Source organism: Hyperoodon ampullatus (genome assembly GCF_949752795.1).
Source record: "Hyperoodon ampullatus genome assembly, chromosome: 2".
NCBI classification, from domain to species: domain Eukaryota; kingdom Metazoa; phylum Chordata; class Mammalia; order Artiodactyla; family Ziphiidae; genus Hyperoodon; species Hyperoodon ampullatus.
In genome coordinates this window covers 170,845,246-170,861,378 of record NC_136915.1, presented here as the reverse complement: position 1 = coordinate 170,861,378, position 16,133 = coordinate 170,845,246, and the positions used below count along the sequence as shown (strand labels likewise).

Sequence of the window (16,133 nt, the reverse complement as noted above, 5' to 3'; positions counted from 1 at the left end):
TTACTGGTTTAAAAACATATTCCTATTAAATACATTTCTAAAAGGAATGTTCTGTAACAGAACATTTGTCTATCCTGCCAAAAGGGTTACCCATCATTGTCCTACGTAACACTGTACACCTGGGGATGGGGTGTAACTGGGAGTAATTTGGAAACACCATACTACAACTTGGCATTTATGTCAGTTGCTTCCAATTTATGGATGAAAGGCCATCATGAGACTTCCACACTAAATACAGTAACATCTTTCCTTGCCAGGACTCAGATTTCCAATTATCTCCTAGCTAAAGCATAGCCAAGTATTTAAAAAGCAACAAGGTTCCTGGACAACCAAAATAAATGTTACACAATCCATGAATGAAAGCTCAGGGTCTTTACCTGTAGACAATACCAGAGACAGTAATGTAGTTTGTTTTTACTCTTAGACTGCACACAGTTCTAACATTTGTGGATCTTTGTAAAATCTCAAAGTAGAGTGGAAGTAATGGTTTAGAAAGGGATTTGAATTTTCCTCCTTACTCTTCTGTTTTAAAAAAAAGTCTGGGAAAGTATAACATTTAGAGAGATTTGCATCCAAAGTGATTAAAGGAAAGTATCTTACACTTAAAGAAGGAAACCTCAAACTATCTGGAAAACATTCTTATCCAGAACAACTCATTCATTATGTCCTCCTGGACAACTGAAGTTTTCTATGCAATTTTAGTTCATTTTGTCTTCTAAATTCCATCGTGGAGTTTTATTTCATTTGAGTGGAAATAAAATGACGAGCACTATATAAAGCCAAGGTCTTCATTCAATCTAAGCTTCTGGAAACCAAATTTAATGTCTGCAATATAAACAGCCATGAAAGAACCACAGCAATAACACTCTGCTTATTGTGTGCAACTATGTGCCAAAAACCTCAACATACATTATGACCAACCCTTGCAATAACTTTAGATGGGAGGAATTGCTATCCCCATTTTATAGATATAAAACTGAGAGTTAGAGGTAAAGGAAATTTTCTAGGTAAACTTAGGGTTCAAACCCAGGTCATTCTGGCTCTAAAGCCAGCATTCCTTCCATGGCTACCTTTTTCTTCTAGCTGATGACAGTAGGTCTCCAAATCTTTAGTGGGGCTCAAGGATTAATTCACAGATAAGGAAGATTGCTGTCTAGGTTGGATCATTCACTGATTAGATCAAGCAGCCACACAGGCAAGAATTGAGTCCTCTCTCAAGCCACTTATATTGTTTCAACCTCTCACCATTCATCTCTCAAATATCTACCTCTGACATAAAGGAATCTGGATTCTCTTGTAGCTGACTCAGCATGTAGTTAATTTATTTCCACTCCTGAAAAAATAGTTCAAACCATAGAAGGAGGCTATGGGTGAGGGTGAGTGTCAGACATGAACGAGGAGGAGATGTTTGTTTTATCCTCAGAGAGGGCGTGATAAAATGAATAGAAGCCTTGTCTTATTTTTTATTTTTATTTTTCACCACAAAGGACACTTTTTAGCTGTTTACTAGATTTGCATCTCATTTCTAAGACAACATTTGACTTTCCCCATCAATCTGTGCTTACCTTTCTCAGACTCATGAAACCAGGGGCAATAACCAAGTGACCAATGGAAGTGGTGGGACCATTTTAAACGATTGCTCCTAAGTGATTCTGGCCATAGGGGAGTGTAGGGACAAATAAACAGTAAAGGAAGGGGGATACTGTTGCAAGGTTCATTCCCTGTGCAGACAGCTTAGCTGGAATACAAAGTCCACAACACTTACCTCCTCCCACACCTGAAACAGAACCTGCATGGGACATTCTGAGGGTTCTCCCCTCATGCATTGTGTTGCTGAATTCCTGATGCAGTCATCTGGAATCCTTATAAGTAGGTGATTCTTCACTATGTCACTATGCCATTGCATGCTACCTCACCCAGAGTCTTGCCAAAGTGCCTTTTTAAGATGCCTGAAATTACAGTTAATGCTTCATTGTTTTTCCTCAAGCCAAATATTGAGTGATAATACTAATAGTCCTGGGGAGGTTAGTTCATTGACTTATAATCAGTCATTTATATGTTGTCAGAATGAGTTTGATAACAATTTACATAGGAAACAATAAATATAAAAGTCAGTTTCTAATCCCTATATTGTCAAATAAATATTAAATTATTTGAGCATATTTTAAAATTTTTAATTGAGATATAATTGACATATAACATTATAATTTGAACACATTTTGATTGAAGAATTACCTTTACCATCATAGCTAATATTTATCAAGTGCTTATTATATGCCACGCATTGTTCTAATATTTCATGACAACAAACCTATATGAAGTAAGTGTAATTACTATCCCCATTTTATAGATGAGAAAGATGAGGCACAGAGAGGTTAAGTAACTTTTCAAAAGTCACCTAGCTAATAAGTGTCTCAGCCAGGATTTGCACCAGGCATCTAGTTCCAGAACCTACATTGTAAACCACTCTCCTACTCAGTTCTTCTCTTCAAAGGTATATTGGCTGGAACACATGGGAAAAAGAAGATTTGTGAATCATGAAGGGTTAAAATTTATTTTTAAATGTTATTATACCAATATCTATTACAATATGGATAATTTTCTTATATCAGTTCTTAACAAAACTCTGCTCTGCTTAATGTGGTCTGAACATCAACATAATGGAAATAATCAGAACAATATCAACATGGGTATTTACCATCCTGTGGCTGATGTAGTCACTTTTATCACCACCATCTTCATGATCTTCACCATCACTGTTATCATCATCATCATTGTCATTATTTATTGAGGGCTTACCAGGTTCCAGGAACCATGTTTAGTTTGTTACCTAAGTGATCTCATTTGATCCTCAAAGTAATCTTATGGAATGGGTATAATCGTTTTCATTTTATAGACGAGAAAACTGAGGCTCAGAGATGCTAAGGTCATAGAACCAGAAATTGTAAAGTTGGAATTTGAATTTAAGTCTGCCTTCAAAGCTTATGTTCTTAAGTACTTCACTATGTCCAAAATTTTAATACTACATCTACTACCACTGTCACCACCAAATATCACTTATTAAGTGCCATCTATGTGCCAGGCTAGTCCTATGTTGCTATTTCTAACTATGTCTCATGAGCCAAATCCAGTCAACTGCCTGTTTTTGTAAATAAAGTTTTACTGGGACACAGCCATGTGCATCCATTTACATATCGTCTATGGCTGCTTTTGTACTAAAGAGTAGAGTTGAGTAGTTGCAACAGAGATTCCACAGCTCACATAGCCCAAAATATTTACTGGCTCTTCACAGAAAAGTATGCAGACCCCTGCCTTAACCCATCTTGCAATATATGTATTATTATTCTCATTTTGCAGAGGAACATATTGGAGTTCATAAAGATTAGGTAACTTGCCCATCCAACTATTAAAAAACAAGAACCTACCAAAAAACTGAGGTCCAGATGACCCCAGAACTTTTTCATTTTCCTCTTTGAAATCTACAAAGGCAACAACTTTTATAATTACCAGTTGCAGGAAAGGAGATTTCTCTAACTTGGTCAACAATATGGCTTAAAATGTTTGACACAGGTAGTAAAGAGTTGTAAGATTTCCCTTGTCAGAGGGATGTTAAATTCCTCTTACCTTCTGAGAATTTACTGTACTTAATTCCTTGAGGATGGATGCTTAAGGGCTTGTCTGCCTTATTCTTAAAGTGAACTTTCATGATGTCTCCAACTTCAGCATATAAAGTAGGCCCAAGAAGTCCTATGAAAACAAGGATTTAAAATATGTTTGTGTTCAGGATTACCAAGACAGAGCTGCTAAGCAAGAACAACATGCAGAAAACCCCACGGGTGATTGCCGTCATTCCTCTCAGTCCTGAGGCTGACCTGCTTATCTTCAACCTAGAAGGCTTTGCCAGCTCATTAACTCTATATTACATGCAGGCAGATAAGGATGGGAAGGTAGAAACACTTGGCTTGGGCCCAAAGCTAGTTAAGAGAGTAGAAGAAATCGTTCTGACCATGTCCACCCCATTCTGATCCATTGTCATTCCAGGGGAGACTACAATCTTGGGTCAAGAAAGATGTTCATTTTCACTTATAATGTAGGAAGGGTGACTGGCTACTTTAGATCTCTCTGAAGGGGAGACCTCAGAGACCTAAATGAAGTCAGGGAGCAAATCAGACTGTTCTCTGGTCCTGAGGCAAATTCAAAGTCCCTGAGGCAGGAGCTTGATGTATCCAAAGAACAGTCAGACAAACAGTGTGGCCAGAGTGAGAAAAGTTGGGGGTGGAGGGGGCAGATCACCCCCTATGGGCCATGGTAAAGGCTCTGGATTTTCTTCTAAGTGAAATGGGAAATCACTGGAGCTTTGTGCAACAGAGAGACATGGTCTGATATGTTTTAAAAGTTCAACCTACTGGGCATATGCCCAGGGAAAAACATAATTCAAAAAGACACATGCACCCCAATGTTCAGCACTATTTACAATAGCCAGGACATGGAAACAACCTAAATGTCCATCGACAGATGAATGGATAAAGAAGATGTGGTACATATATACAGTGGAATATTACTCAGCCGTAAAAAGGAATGAAATTGGGTCATTTGTAGAGACATGGATGGACCTAGAGACTGTCATACAGAGTAAGTCAGAAAGAGAAAAACAAACATCATATATTAACGCATATATGTGGAATCTAGAAAAACGGTACCGATGAACCCGTTTGCAGGGCAGAAATAGAGACACAGATGTAGAGAACAAACGTATGGACACCAAGGGGGGAAAGCGGGGTGTGTGTGTGTGTGTGTGTGATGAATTGGGAGATTGAGATTGACATATATACACTAATATGTATAAAATAGATAACTAATAAGAACCCGCTGTATAAACAAATAAATAAATAAATAAATATTTTTAAAAAGTTCATCCTAGCTGCTGTGTAGAAAACATTCTGTGTAGTGACAAGAGTGGAAGCAGAACAGGTGGTGTAAATGAGAGACAAGAGTGTATTGGGCCAGCATGTGTAGCAATGAAGTGGGGAGAAGAGGTTGGATTCTGGACATTTCAACAGTAGAGCCAGCAAATTTGCTGAGGAGTTGGATGTGGCACTTGAGAGAGAGAAGTCAAGGATGACACCAAGGTTTTTGATCTGAGCAACTGGATAAATAATGTTATCAGTTACTTTGATGGGGACATAGCGGGGAGAGCAGGTTAGGGTGCAGAAATCAAGAGTGAGGTTTCACTTACTACGTCCCAGGCACTGTGCTAGGCTCTGGGGCCACATGGATAAATAAGGCGCCGTCCCTGTCCTTAAGGAGATCACAAGCTCGTTTAGAGATAGACATTCGGTAGGAGCTACTGCTGAGATACGGGCCAAGTGCTACGGGAGCAGAGAGGATGAAGGACCAATTCTGTCTGCGGAGTTAAGGGAAGAGTTGATATTTGAGTCAGATTTTTGAAGAATCGTATATTAGAATTTCCCAAAGTGTAGTTCTTGGATGCTCTGCATCAGAATCAGTGAGGGTCTAACTAAAAGGCAGACTCCCAAGTAAATACTATCTCAGCCTCAATGAACCTGAGTCTCTGGAGGTGGGGTTTGGGAACCTGCATTTTAGGTATGTGTTCCTGAGTGATTCTGATGTCCTCTAAGGCTTGAGAACCTGTCACCAAAAGCCCTCTTTCAGACAATTGACTGTTCTGACTTCCAAGCCATCCATAAGCTCTCATGGGGTTGGCTTCTGCCCATTAGGAATCACAGGAGCAGGAAAGGGAAGTTACAGTAGTCATGGAGTTCAGCTGGCATTTGTTTGCAGTGGCGATAATTATCAACATCCCTCTTGATATATTTGAGCACTCTAAGTCCTTACATTAAACCTCCCAATACATCTTTAAGGTAGATATTAAGATCTTTATTTTATAGATGAGGAAACTGAGCCTCAGAGAATTTAAATATCTTGCCCAATATTATACAGCTAATTAGAGGCAGAGCCATGATTTAAACTTAAATCTGTGTGATTCTAGATACTGAGCTTTTAACCACCTCTTTGTATTGCAGCCCCCCACTTTGTAGTTATTTATTCATTCAACAAATATTGAGTGCTCACATTATCCTAGGTGTTAGAATTGCAATGGTGAGTAAAATAGATGTACCCCCTGCCTTCACAGAGCTTAGAAAATAGAAGGAAAGACAGATTTTAACAAATGATCACACAAATATTGAACTACAAACTGTGGTTCATATTATGAAAGAAAAGTATAGGATTCTTTTAAGAGCATTTGACAGAGGCATCTAGTCTAATCTTAGAGGCAGGGAGGGAATCGGGGTTGGGAAATGCTTCCCTGAGGAAGCATTAGCTGAAGTCCAAAGGCAAAGAGGCAAAGGGATAGACAAGGGCATTCCAGGGAGTGGGATTAGCACGTGCAAAGGCCCTGAGGTGCCAGAAAACTTGGCCTATTCAGAGAACTGACAGCCGTGGGAAGGTAGAGCTTAGTAGGTAAGAGAGATAGGCAGAAAGTGAAGCCAAAGGCATGATCAGAGGTCCAGTCACATAGGGCCTTGTAGGCCTCTTAGACTTTTGCTTTTTAACCTAAGAGTATCTGGAAGCAGGGATGTGACATGAACCACATATTGGTTTTTAAACCTCTGGCTGCATTTGTGGAGTGTGATCTGGGGAGAAACCAGAGTGAATGTTGAGAGAATAGATGGAATGCTCCAGGAGAGAGATGTTGGTGACTTGACTTAGTTTAAAGTTAGGGCAATGGAGATAATAAGGAGAGAACGTATTAGAGAGCTATTTAGGAAATCAAATTGTCAGGACTTGATGGGTTCAACATGGAGTGGAGGATGAGGGAGATCAAGTTTTCATGGATGGCTGATGAGGTTCTGGCTTGGAGGGCTGGGTGGATGAGGGTGCCATTCTCTGAAATGGAGGATGTTGAGGGAGGGTTTTGTTTGGTGGGTGTGGTAGGCAGGATAATGGCCTCCCAGAGATGTCCCTGTCCTAATCCCTGGGACCCATGAATATGCTACCTTATGTGGCAAAATGGATTCTGTGGATGTGATTAAGTTAAAGATCATTGAGATGGGAACAGTTTCCTGGATTATCCAGGTGGGCCCAATGTAATCATAAAATCTCTCATAAAAGGAATGCAGGAGTATCTGAGTTAGCAATTGGAAGATGCTACCTGCTGGCTTTGAAGATGGCAGAAGGGGCCATGAGCCCATGAGTGCAGGTGGCTTCTAGTAACTGGAAGAGGCAAGGAAACGATTCTCCCCTAGAGCCTCCAGAAGAAGTAGAGCTCTATGAACACCTTGATTTTAACCCAGTGAAACTCATTTTGGACTTCTGGCCTCAAGAGCTCTAAGATAATAAATTTGTGTTGTTTTATGCCCCTAAGTTTGTGGTAATGTGTTGCAGGAATAGAAAACTAATTTCCTATTAGCATTGATAAAATGTGATCTCTGAGATAGAGGTCCTATCTTTCCCCAACTCCTATCTTTCCCCCCACTTATTCCTTTCACTGAACTCCAGTCCTAGAGTTTATATTGACTTTGTGCCTGAAGCTTTTTGTTTGTGTGTGTTTATGTTAGTTCTGCACAGGACCATGGAGGCCACATAGTTTAATCCTCATTATAGAGATGGTTACAAAGCCTGGGAAGTTGGTGCAGAGAGTGACTGGGTGGCATTGCTGGGTGTAGAACTCAGTTCTCTGGACTCTTGAACCAAAGCTTTCTTTAGTACCTTCTGCAGGGCAGGTCAGATCCCCCACCTTCCTGGAACAGTCCCAACGTCCACACCATTTTTTACTCCTGGCCACGTATGACTTCACTGGCTGACCCCTCTCTTCTGGCTGCTACCCTCAGTCCTAGCTCCCAGCAGAAGTACCCACTGGCTACTCCCACCTCCCAGAATGCCCCTGAGCCCAATCAGGTGCTGACTGCTGTCACATTGTCCACTGCATTTTGATGCCGTGGTTGCCTTGCTCAGTTGATTTGTTTGTTGGCATCACATGGCTGCAAATGCCAGATGCCCAGAATAAGTCTTCTAAGTTATTTAACCTCTTACTGCAATGAGTTCTTTGGAATATTTATTTAGCCTCCCTATCTGCTTCTTCAGAATTAATGCAAAACAAAGGGATGTTTTTATAAATACAAACCAAATACCTTCATGCATGTAGGCAAACACATGGCTGAATGTTGTTTGAGCTGCTGTTTAGTTCCTCCATTAGCCAGATGGCCTAAGACCTTTTCCACCCTCTCCTCAGTGCCCAAAGCCAAATTGGGGAAAGGAGTGGCGTATCTTGAGATCCCAGTAAGTTAGCACAGCATGTACCCAATTTCTTGCAGTTTTGGAGTTGGAAAGGACTGCAGGAGGTCAGCTAATGCAATCCCCTGCTCTCAGGTGAATAATGTGTTGCAGAATACAGGGCAGCCCATTGTTGCTGTTAATATAAAACTCCTTTGGGGACAAACATTTCACAATCTTCCTGGAAAATACACAGAGACTCAAAACTAGCCATTTTAGAGCCCAAGACAGGATTTCTGAAAATGAGCCTGGCCCCTCCACCTGTCCACATGTCCACAAACCTCACTGGACAGGTGTCTCATCAGACCTCCAGTCCTGTAGCCTTAGCCCCACCTGTAATTACAATAACTTCTGGGCTCATGCTGCAGAAATGGGGCACATGGCTAGAATCATACCTACCAGATGGGTGGAGCAGGAAATAAGCATAAGGTACAGAGAACACAGAACTAGGCAATGGAATGAGGAAGGCCACATAGTCAGTGGCAGTGTTCACACCAGATCTTATTAAAAATCTGAGACTTTTCCTTTACATCAGGTTTGCCTCCTAGTATCAATTATTATAGGGTTACAGAGATGAATAAGACACCACCCCTGTGCTCCAAGGGTTCATAATTAAGCAACTTTGGGAGTTCAGGAAGAGGTTGCACAAAAATGAATGTTAAAATGCCTCAGAGTTCACATAAAACAAATATGTTATGAGATACGCTGGGGTTGACAGAAAGGTAATATGTTAAGTGTACCAGGCTTAAACATAAATCAACTATCAAGGTCTACTTCTAACTTATGAGGTTGAATCAGGAAATCCCTACAAAATTAATCATCTCCAAGGATTTTGGTCACAGTCTTCTCCTCTTCAAAAATGAGCACAGGGAACTCTACCTAATAAACTGTGGTAACCTAAATGGGAGGGAAGTCCAAAAGGGAGGGGCTATCTGTATGTATATGTCTGATTCATCTAGTTGTGCAGTGGAGGCTAACACAACATTGTAAAGCAACCATACTCCAATAAAAATTAATTTTAAAAAATGCTTGATGCCTCTGTATCACCTGAACAGCAGTCCCCAACCATTTTGGTACCAGGGTCCGAAGACAGTTTTTCCACGGACCAGGGCAGGGGATGGTTTTGGGATGATTCAAGCACATTACATTTATTGTGCACTTTATTTCTATTATTATTACACTGTAATATATAATGAAATAATTATACAACTCACCATAATGCAGAGTCAGTGGGAGCCCTGCACTTGTTTTCCTGCAACTAGATGGTCCCATCTGGGGGTGTTGGGAGACAGTGACACCCGAAGTGTGTTGCTTATGTCCGGTCTACTCTGTAAGATGCAGCTTAATTGTCACTTGCCACTCACTGATAGGGTTTTGATATGAGTCTGCAAGCAATTGATTTATTATGGTCTCTGTGCAGTCAAACCTCTCTGCTAATGATAATCTGTATTTGCAGCCGCTCCCCAGCGCTAGCATCACTGCCTCAGCTCCACCTCAGATCATCAGGCATTAGACTCTCATAAGGAGCGCGCAACCTATATCCCTCGCATGCACAGTTCACAGTAGGGTCCTACGAGAATCTAATGATCTGACAGGAGGCGGAGCTCAGGCGGTAATGTGAGCAATGGGGAGCGGCTGTAAATACAGATGAAGCTTCTCTGGCTCCCTGCTCACCTCTTGCTGTGCAGCCCGGTTCCTAACAGGCCACAGACTGGTACCAGTCTGTAGCCCGGGGGTTGGGGACGCCTGACCTAAAAGGCAGTCTGCAGCCTGGCACTGGTCCTTCTATCCCTTACTGCACTCAGCACAACGGCTGACACAGCACATTCAAATTCAGTGAACTTGGCAAAAGTCACAAAAAGGAGAGCTCTGAATCTCTGCCCAATCCCTCTTTTCCCAGGCCTAATGAATATGTTTCCCAGCTCGTCTTCCCTTTACCCACTTACAACTTAATTTAATTAAATAGTTCTTAAATATCTACCGTACATACTAAGCTTGAAGCTGGATCTATAAAAATGAATAGACTACAGAGTCTGTAGAGGACAGGAGATCCTTTAATTTCCTGACCAAAATGACAAACTTAATTTTATTAGTAACCTTCTTAATAAAAGGTTACTCACCTGGTCCCTTGCCAGGCTCCCCACCCAGCCCCCCATGAAGGTTAGTATCTCTTCCACCTCAGGCTGATCCAACCCAGCTTTGAATCACATCACTTCCTGTTTCTTCTGAGTCTGGCTCCATCAGTTATTCTCCCTCAGATGTTTTTATCCTCTCCTTTTCTATTGGATTCTTCCCTTGAGCACTTAGATATTTTAAGTCACTGTCATTCTTTTTTAAATAAAACTCTTAAAATATCCTTAAACCCCTCATTCCCTCCCAGAACTACCCTATTTCTCCTCCCATTTGGAGCCAAGTTTCAGGAAAGCGTTATCTATGTAAGTTCCTCCTACTTACATTTCCTCACCTTCCATTCACTTCCATTCCATCTCCGTTAGCAGGGGAAGTGGCACCAGGGAAACCAGGTAAAGAGAGAGTTTCAAGAAGGGGGAGCATTACATGTCCTAGTAATGTCAAGTGGGAAAGTAACTGGAAAGAAACCATTGGTCTGGCATCTAAGAGGTCATGGGGCCCCTTTTTGGAGAGTAATTTGATATGATAGAGAATGAAATGCACCAATCACACAGGAAATTGGTAGTGAAGGAACGGGGAGAAAAGGCAGACAGAGTCAAGGGGAGATTTTTTTTTGAGATGGGATGTTAATTTGAACATAAGTTGTGTTCTGTTTTATTGTTGAGGATTTTTGACGGAAGGGAAGTCTCCAGTTAAGGAAAGATTGAAGATAAAGGGAGATCCGAGGAGGAAGCAGAACAAGATGGAATGAATAAAAGAGATAGAAGGACGAGTCTGGGGAAGATGACAGGTCTTCACCTGGTTGGGGGGAAGGATGAGTGAATTACTGACTAGGGGACCTAACTGCAGGAAGCTCTCTCTTAATGGCTTTTATCAGTTCTGTGAACTATGTTACCATATTTACAATCCCAGAAACCCATTCAGCCTACTTTCCTTAATTAAAAAGAGATGAGGAAAAAAAGAGGAGATTTTTCTCTAAAAATTATAGCTGTTATATACACCACACTAAATAAAACAGAAGAGATGGGAAAGATAGATGCAAAAGAATCAGCCATATACAGTTCCTTTAAATGAGTCTAGGGACCCAGCAAATGATCACTTGCTAAGGCTCATCTGTGCTCATTAAACTAGACCATAAGCTCCAGGAAGGCAGGAGATGTGTCTCTCTTGTCCACTGTGGCATCCATAGTGCCTAGTTCAATTGAGCACTCACAGCAGGTGTTCAATAATAGTTTGTTAGATGAGTGAATAAAAATTCAAACACTTAGAAGTTTTGTTTAGCTTTTTTTTTAATCACAGTTAAAAACAGCTGGCTTCATGGGCATGAGACCCAAGAAATTGCACAGGGCCCCACGCTCAGAAGGGCCCCTAGTTTGGCTTAATGCTTTGCTTTTCTCAATTCTCAATACTATGAATAAGAGCTCTACCAATTATCTAGTCAAAATAACAAAAACACACATTTCTATAAAATATTGCTAAATGAATACTTTAGATATATATCAATATCAAATTATCCATAGAGCTTTATCTTTAAAATTGAAAAATATATTTCAGGCTTACCTGAAGTTCTGGATTGTGGTTTTTCTTTCTGAAAATATGCTTCATACTCTCTGTAGACAATTTTCTTAAAGGAGGTTGCAAAAGTATTCGAGCTGGAAATAAAATAAATTTGAAAGGCTTACATGACATCTACTTCGCACATTACAACAAAATATATCTCTCATGTCCTCAGACTTTTACTAGAAATAACAGTATTTTTAACTGCAGTTCAGAAGCCCAAGGTCTTATAAATATGAACAATAAGCGAAGTTAATAAAATAATTATTGGTGTCTTCAAGAATATTCTGTTGTGATAACCATTCTTTCACAAATTTAGTCTGCCCTAACCAATCCTGTTACTCAGAATCAATTTTCTAAAATAGAACCCAAGATGATAGTGTGAACCCAAACTTTAGGCTTAGATTTTAAATGATTAAAGACATGACCAAATCCCTTATGAATAAATATGTGAGCTGTTTTTCAACTCATCAATCAAATACAGTCTTATGTGACTGGGGAACATTGTAAAGAACTATTGATTTGGTGGACTCTATTTCTCACTGAGAAGCTGAAGATAGCTAATGGAGTCAAGGCCCTGAGATTCATATAGGAAACAAACAAATGAAAAAACTAAGTCTTGGAAAGTTTAAGTAACTTGCCCAAGGAGAATCAGGTGATAATGGCAAAGCCAGGATTCAAAAACCATTGTACAGTCATCCCTTGGTATCTGTGGGAGGTTGGTTCCAGGATGACCCTGGATGCCAAAATCTGTAGATGTTCAAGTCCCTTATACAAAACAGACTAGTACAGTTATCCCTCTGTATCTGAGGGTTCCATATCCACAGATACCAAGGGATGACTGTTTTCATGGTTAAAAATTCAGAGAGAGGGCAGCAGGGAGAGTACTGGGATACTTTCCCATCTTTTTCTTCAGTGTCTCTAAAGATGGGCACATGATCCCTATCCTTGTCTTAAACTCAAAGATCAAGGAAAGATAATTAGGGGAAATTTCTTACCAATGTCTAAACCAGTTGCCCATATTGGCTTTGTTATGCTTCCTAATCCAGAGAGTGGCCCCACTATAATTAGGGCGTAACAGAGAGGGATACTAATCACATTTGCCATGATGTCTATGTAGCACAGAAGCTAAGAGAACTGGTTGTAGATTCAGAATGTCTGGGTTTGAATCCTGTGTCTACTCCTTGTTAACTATATAACCTTGAAAAGTTTATTTAATCAATTTGTGCCTCTGTTTCTGTAATTGTGAGCTGGGACTAATAGTAAAATCTCCCTCACAGAACTGTTACAAGTTTTAGGTAAGTTAATACCTACAAAAGGTTTAGAGCTGGCACATTGTAAATATTCAATGCATGTTAGCTAGTAGTATTTTAAAAATATAATGAAAATTGGATTTTAGCTTTCAGGTTTTCCCGGTGAGCAGAAAAATCTGTAATTATAGTCATTCTCATAATTTTAAAATGTAAGATACAAGAACTGTGTTAATATTTGGAAGCAGAATTAAAGGAGGCATGAGTAAGTATTTTTGGAATGGCTAGCTATTGAAGGTGGTGGGTTCTCAGTCACTGGGAGCATTCAGGTAGAAAGTAGACAACTATTTGCTAGGGGTATTTGTGCTTTGGGTGTGGGGAAAAGTAAGAAGTTAAAACATGAAAGTTGAAAATGAATTAAACAACCTCATAGAGTTTTTAGAGCCCAAGAACCCTAGGATTCTATATGTTAGTTTGTGTCCCTAATGTGGAGGTCCATTTTTATTTATCTGTGGTGGTAATTTTGTGTGTTTAGTTTTATGTACAATTGAAACGTAGCTCCCGTCCCTAACCCTAGATCTTTAAATACAGGAGTATAGGTGACAGTATAAAATTTTCACTAAGAAAAATTAGTCTTTTATGTGGAGTAATTTTAATAGAGGTGTGTTTCCTAATATGTTTCCCTGTGTATATTACGTGTGTATACTGAGGTATATTTATTTTAATTTGAACAATTGAATTGCTATTGGAAAATAATTTGTCTGAAAGTTAAAGATGACATGAATTCAAAAAATATTCATGATGAATTTTCCATTTATGAGGACTATTTAAGGATGATTTATTCATAATAAAATCATATAAAGCTAGAACACTTGAGGAAAAATACATATGTACTTTTTTCAATATCTGTTACTATATACATGTGATTGAACATGTTTCCTTAGGGAAATTTTCAAAAACATTCACTTCAGCCCCAGAGCAAGAATAAAAGATATATTTCACCTCTAAAAGGCACTGTCCTGCCAATATTACATGAAATAAGGAAAGATCTTTGCTTTGTGCTAAAATACACTTTAGCAAAGGATGGAGTTGTCTATGTTGATTTCTTTATAGTGAGTATCATTAGCTCTAGGTGTAGGACAATTTAGAACAAGTTCTTAGTTTAAGTAGCCACATACAAGGTTAGATTTTTCACATAAAAGTACTAGAAAGAAATGACATGATTTGAGCTTCAAAAATATGGACAGTTGGTCTGGATTATCACTGTATGGTTTTGACTCAGTAATTGATACCAGAGGAACAACTCTTCCCAGAATTCTGGAAATTCAGCCACAGAGAGGATAAGATGACCAATCATGGCTTCCTATGTGAATTCACCATATGAATCAGGGTTTTGCCCTATGTGATTCTGCCTCCAAAATTCTGCTTGTTATTCTTGTTGTTAATTACAGAAGAAAGAACAAACTCCAAAGCATAAGCACAGTGTGACACAGGAAAGCCAGCAACAAAGTTAGTGTTCTACCCAAGAGCAGGACAATTAATGTTGGAAAGACTGCTACTTCCTTTGGGGTTTTAGATAGCAGCAGTTCTCTAAGGGTGTGGGTGTGACCTAGGTTATCACCTTGAAATACAATACTTTAAATGTATTTAAATGTACAATATTTAAATAAGAAGTCCCTCTTTTTTTATATATAAAAAAAGAGGGACTTCTTATTATTACAAGACCAAGATGCAATGTCCTCCAAAATAACCCAATTACAAAGAAAAGGTTTTGAAAGGGTAAAGTTATACACTAAAAGGCTTAAAACATTACAATATTTTCTTGGCGGATTGCTTTGGTTTCGAAACTGTAAAAGAGGAACATCTTTCACAATCGCTTAAACTGTGATGTTAAGTTAAAAAAAAAAAACAAGTCACACTAAGAGGTTTACCATTAAAAGAAATAAAAACATAACTAACTGGAAATATTGAGTAGAACCTATGACTCGTTTAATTTCTGTGAAGTCTTATTTTTAACCTTTCAATTAGGGAAAATAGTTTGCAACTCAAATACAGTTTTATTATTTAACCCCCCTCTAAGTCACATATGCCTTTTAATAGTGACTCTATCAAAATAGCCAGAGTAGACCATATCCCAGGGAGTGATTAAGAATGAGAGAAAAATGAAGTCACACGAAGCAGAAAAAAGGTAAAAAACAATAATGTTGCATTTTTATGAACTGAGGATGTTTTGAAAGTCATTTATAAGAAAACAACAAAATTATGGCAGTTTTATCGAATAACCTGCTTATAATAAAGTACACAGTGTACACCTTTAGTTTTAGAAGATGAAGTTATGTGGACATGGAATAAATAATATGTAACTAGAAGTTTAATAATATACTAGACTACTAAAAATCTGGAACAGGAGTGAAGAGGTAGGTACCTGGTGCTTTTGAATCAATCAATATATTAAATCAACAATCAATCATACTAACAAAACTGTATTAACAGCAAACTTGAAATAGCATCTAGCCAGTCAAACAATATTTTCTATATCCTCAGAATGATAAACTTGTATTATTGGAGGCAAAATGAGCATCCACCAAGCTTATTTTATTCATTATACTCTACTATTAATTGTATTTACCTACGTGAAGTTTAAAAAAAATTTAAAAAGTAATGGAATTGCAAAGGGAATGCTTTCTAAAAGAAATAGATTGTCCTCCCTAAAGAAGCCCACCGGTCGCCATGCCTGCCTTACCTAAGGTATGTGGACTCGGGGCGATAGTTCCAGCTGATGCTCTGAGCAGCCACGTAGAACTGCCTTAGCCGCGCTGCTTCAGCCCCTGGGCTCCCCCAGCCTGCCCAGCTGGAGCCCAGGACCACGAGGACCCAGAGGCAAGGGCAAGCTGGGAACAT

General features: G+C 39.3%; 1 protein-coding gene across 1 annotated transcript in view; it reads right to left on the bottom strand.

The window, feature by feature from the left end:
* F5 (coagulation factor V) overlaps nt 1-16,133 on the bottom strand; it is a gene marked incomplete at both ends in the record, with an annotated part of 91,602 nt that extends 75,469 nt beyond the window's left edge. The window contains 3 exons of the mRNA XM_079697575.1: nt 3,625-3,747; nt 11,986-12,077; nt 15,976-16,133. Of these exons, the coding sequence (XP_079553701.1) occupies nt 3,625-3,747; nt 11,986-12,077; nt 15,976-16,133 (373 nt within the window). The remainder of the gene's footprint in view (nt 1-3,624; nt 3,748-11,985; nt 12,078-15,975) is intronic.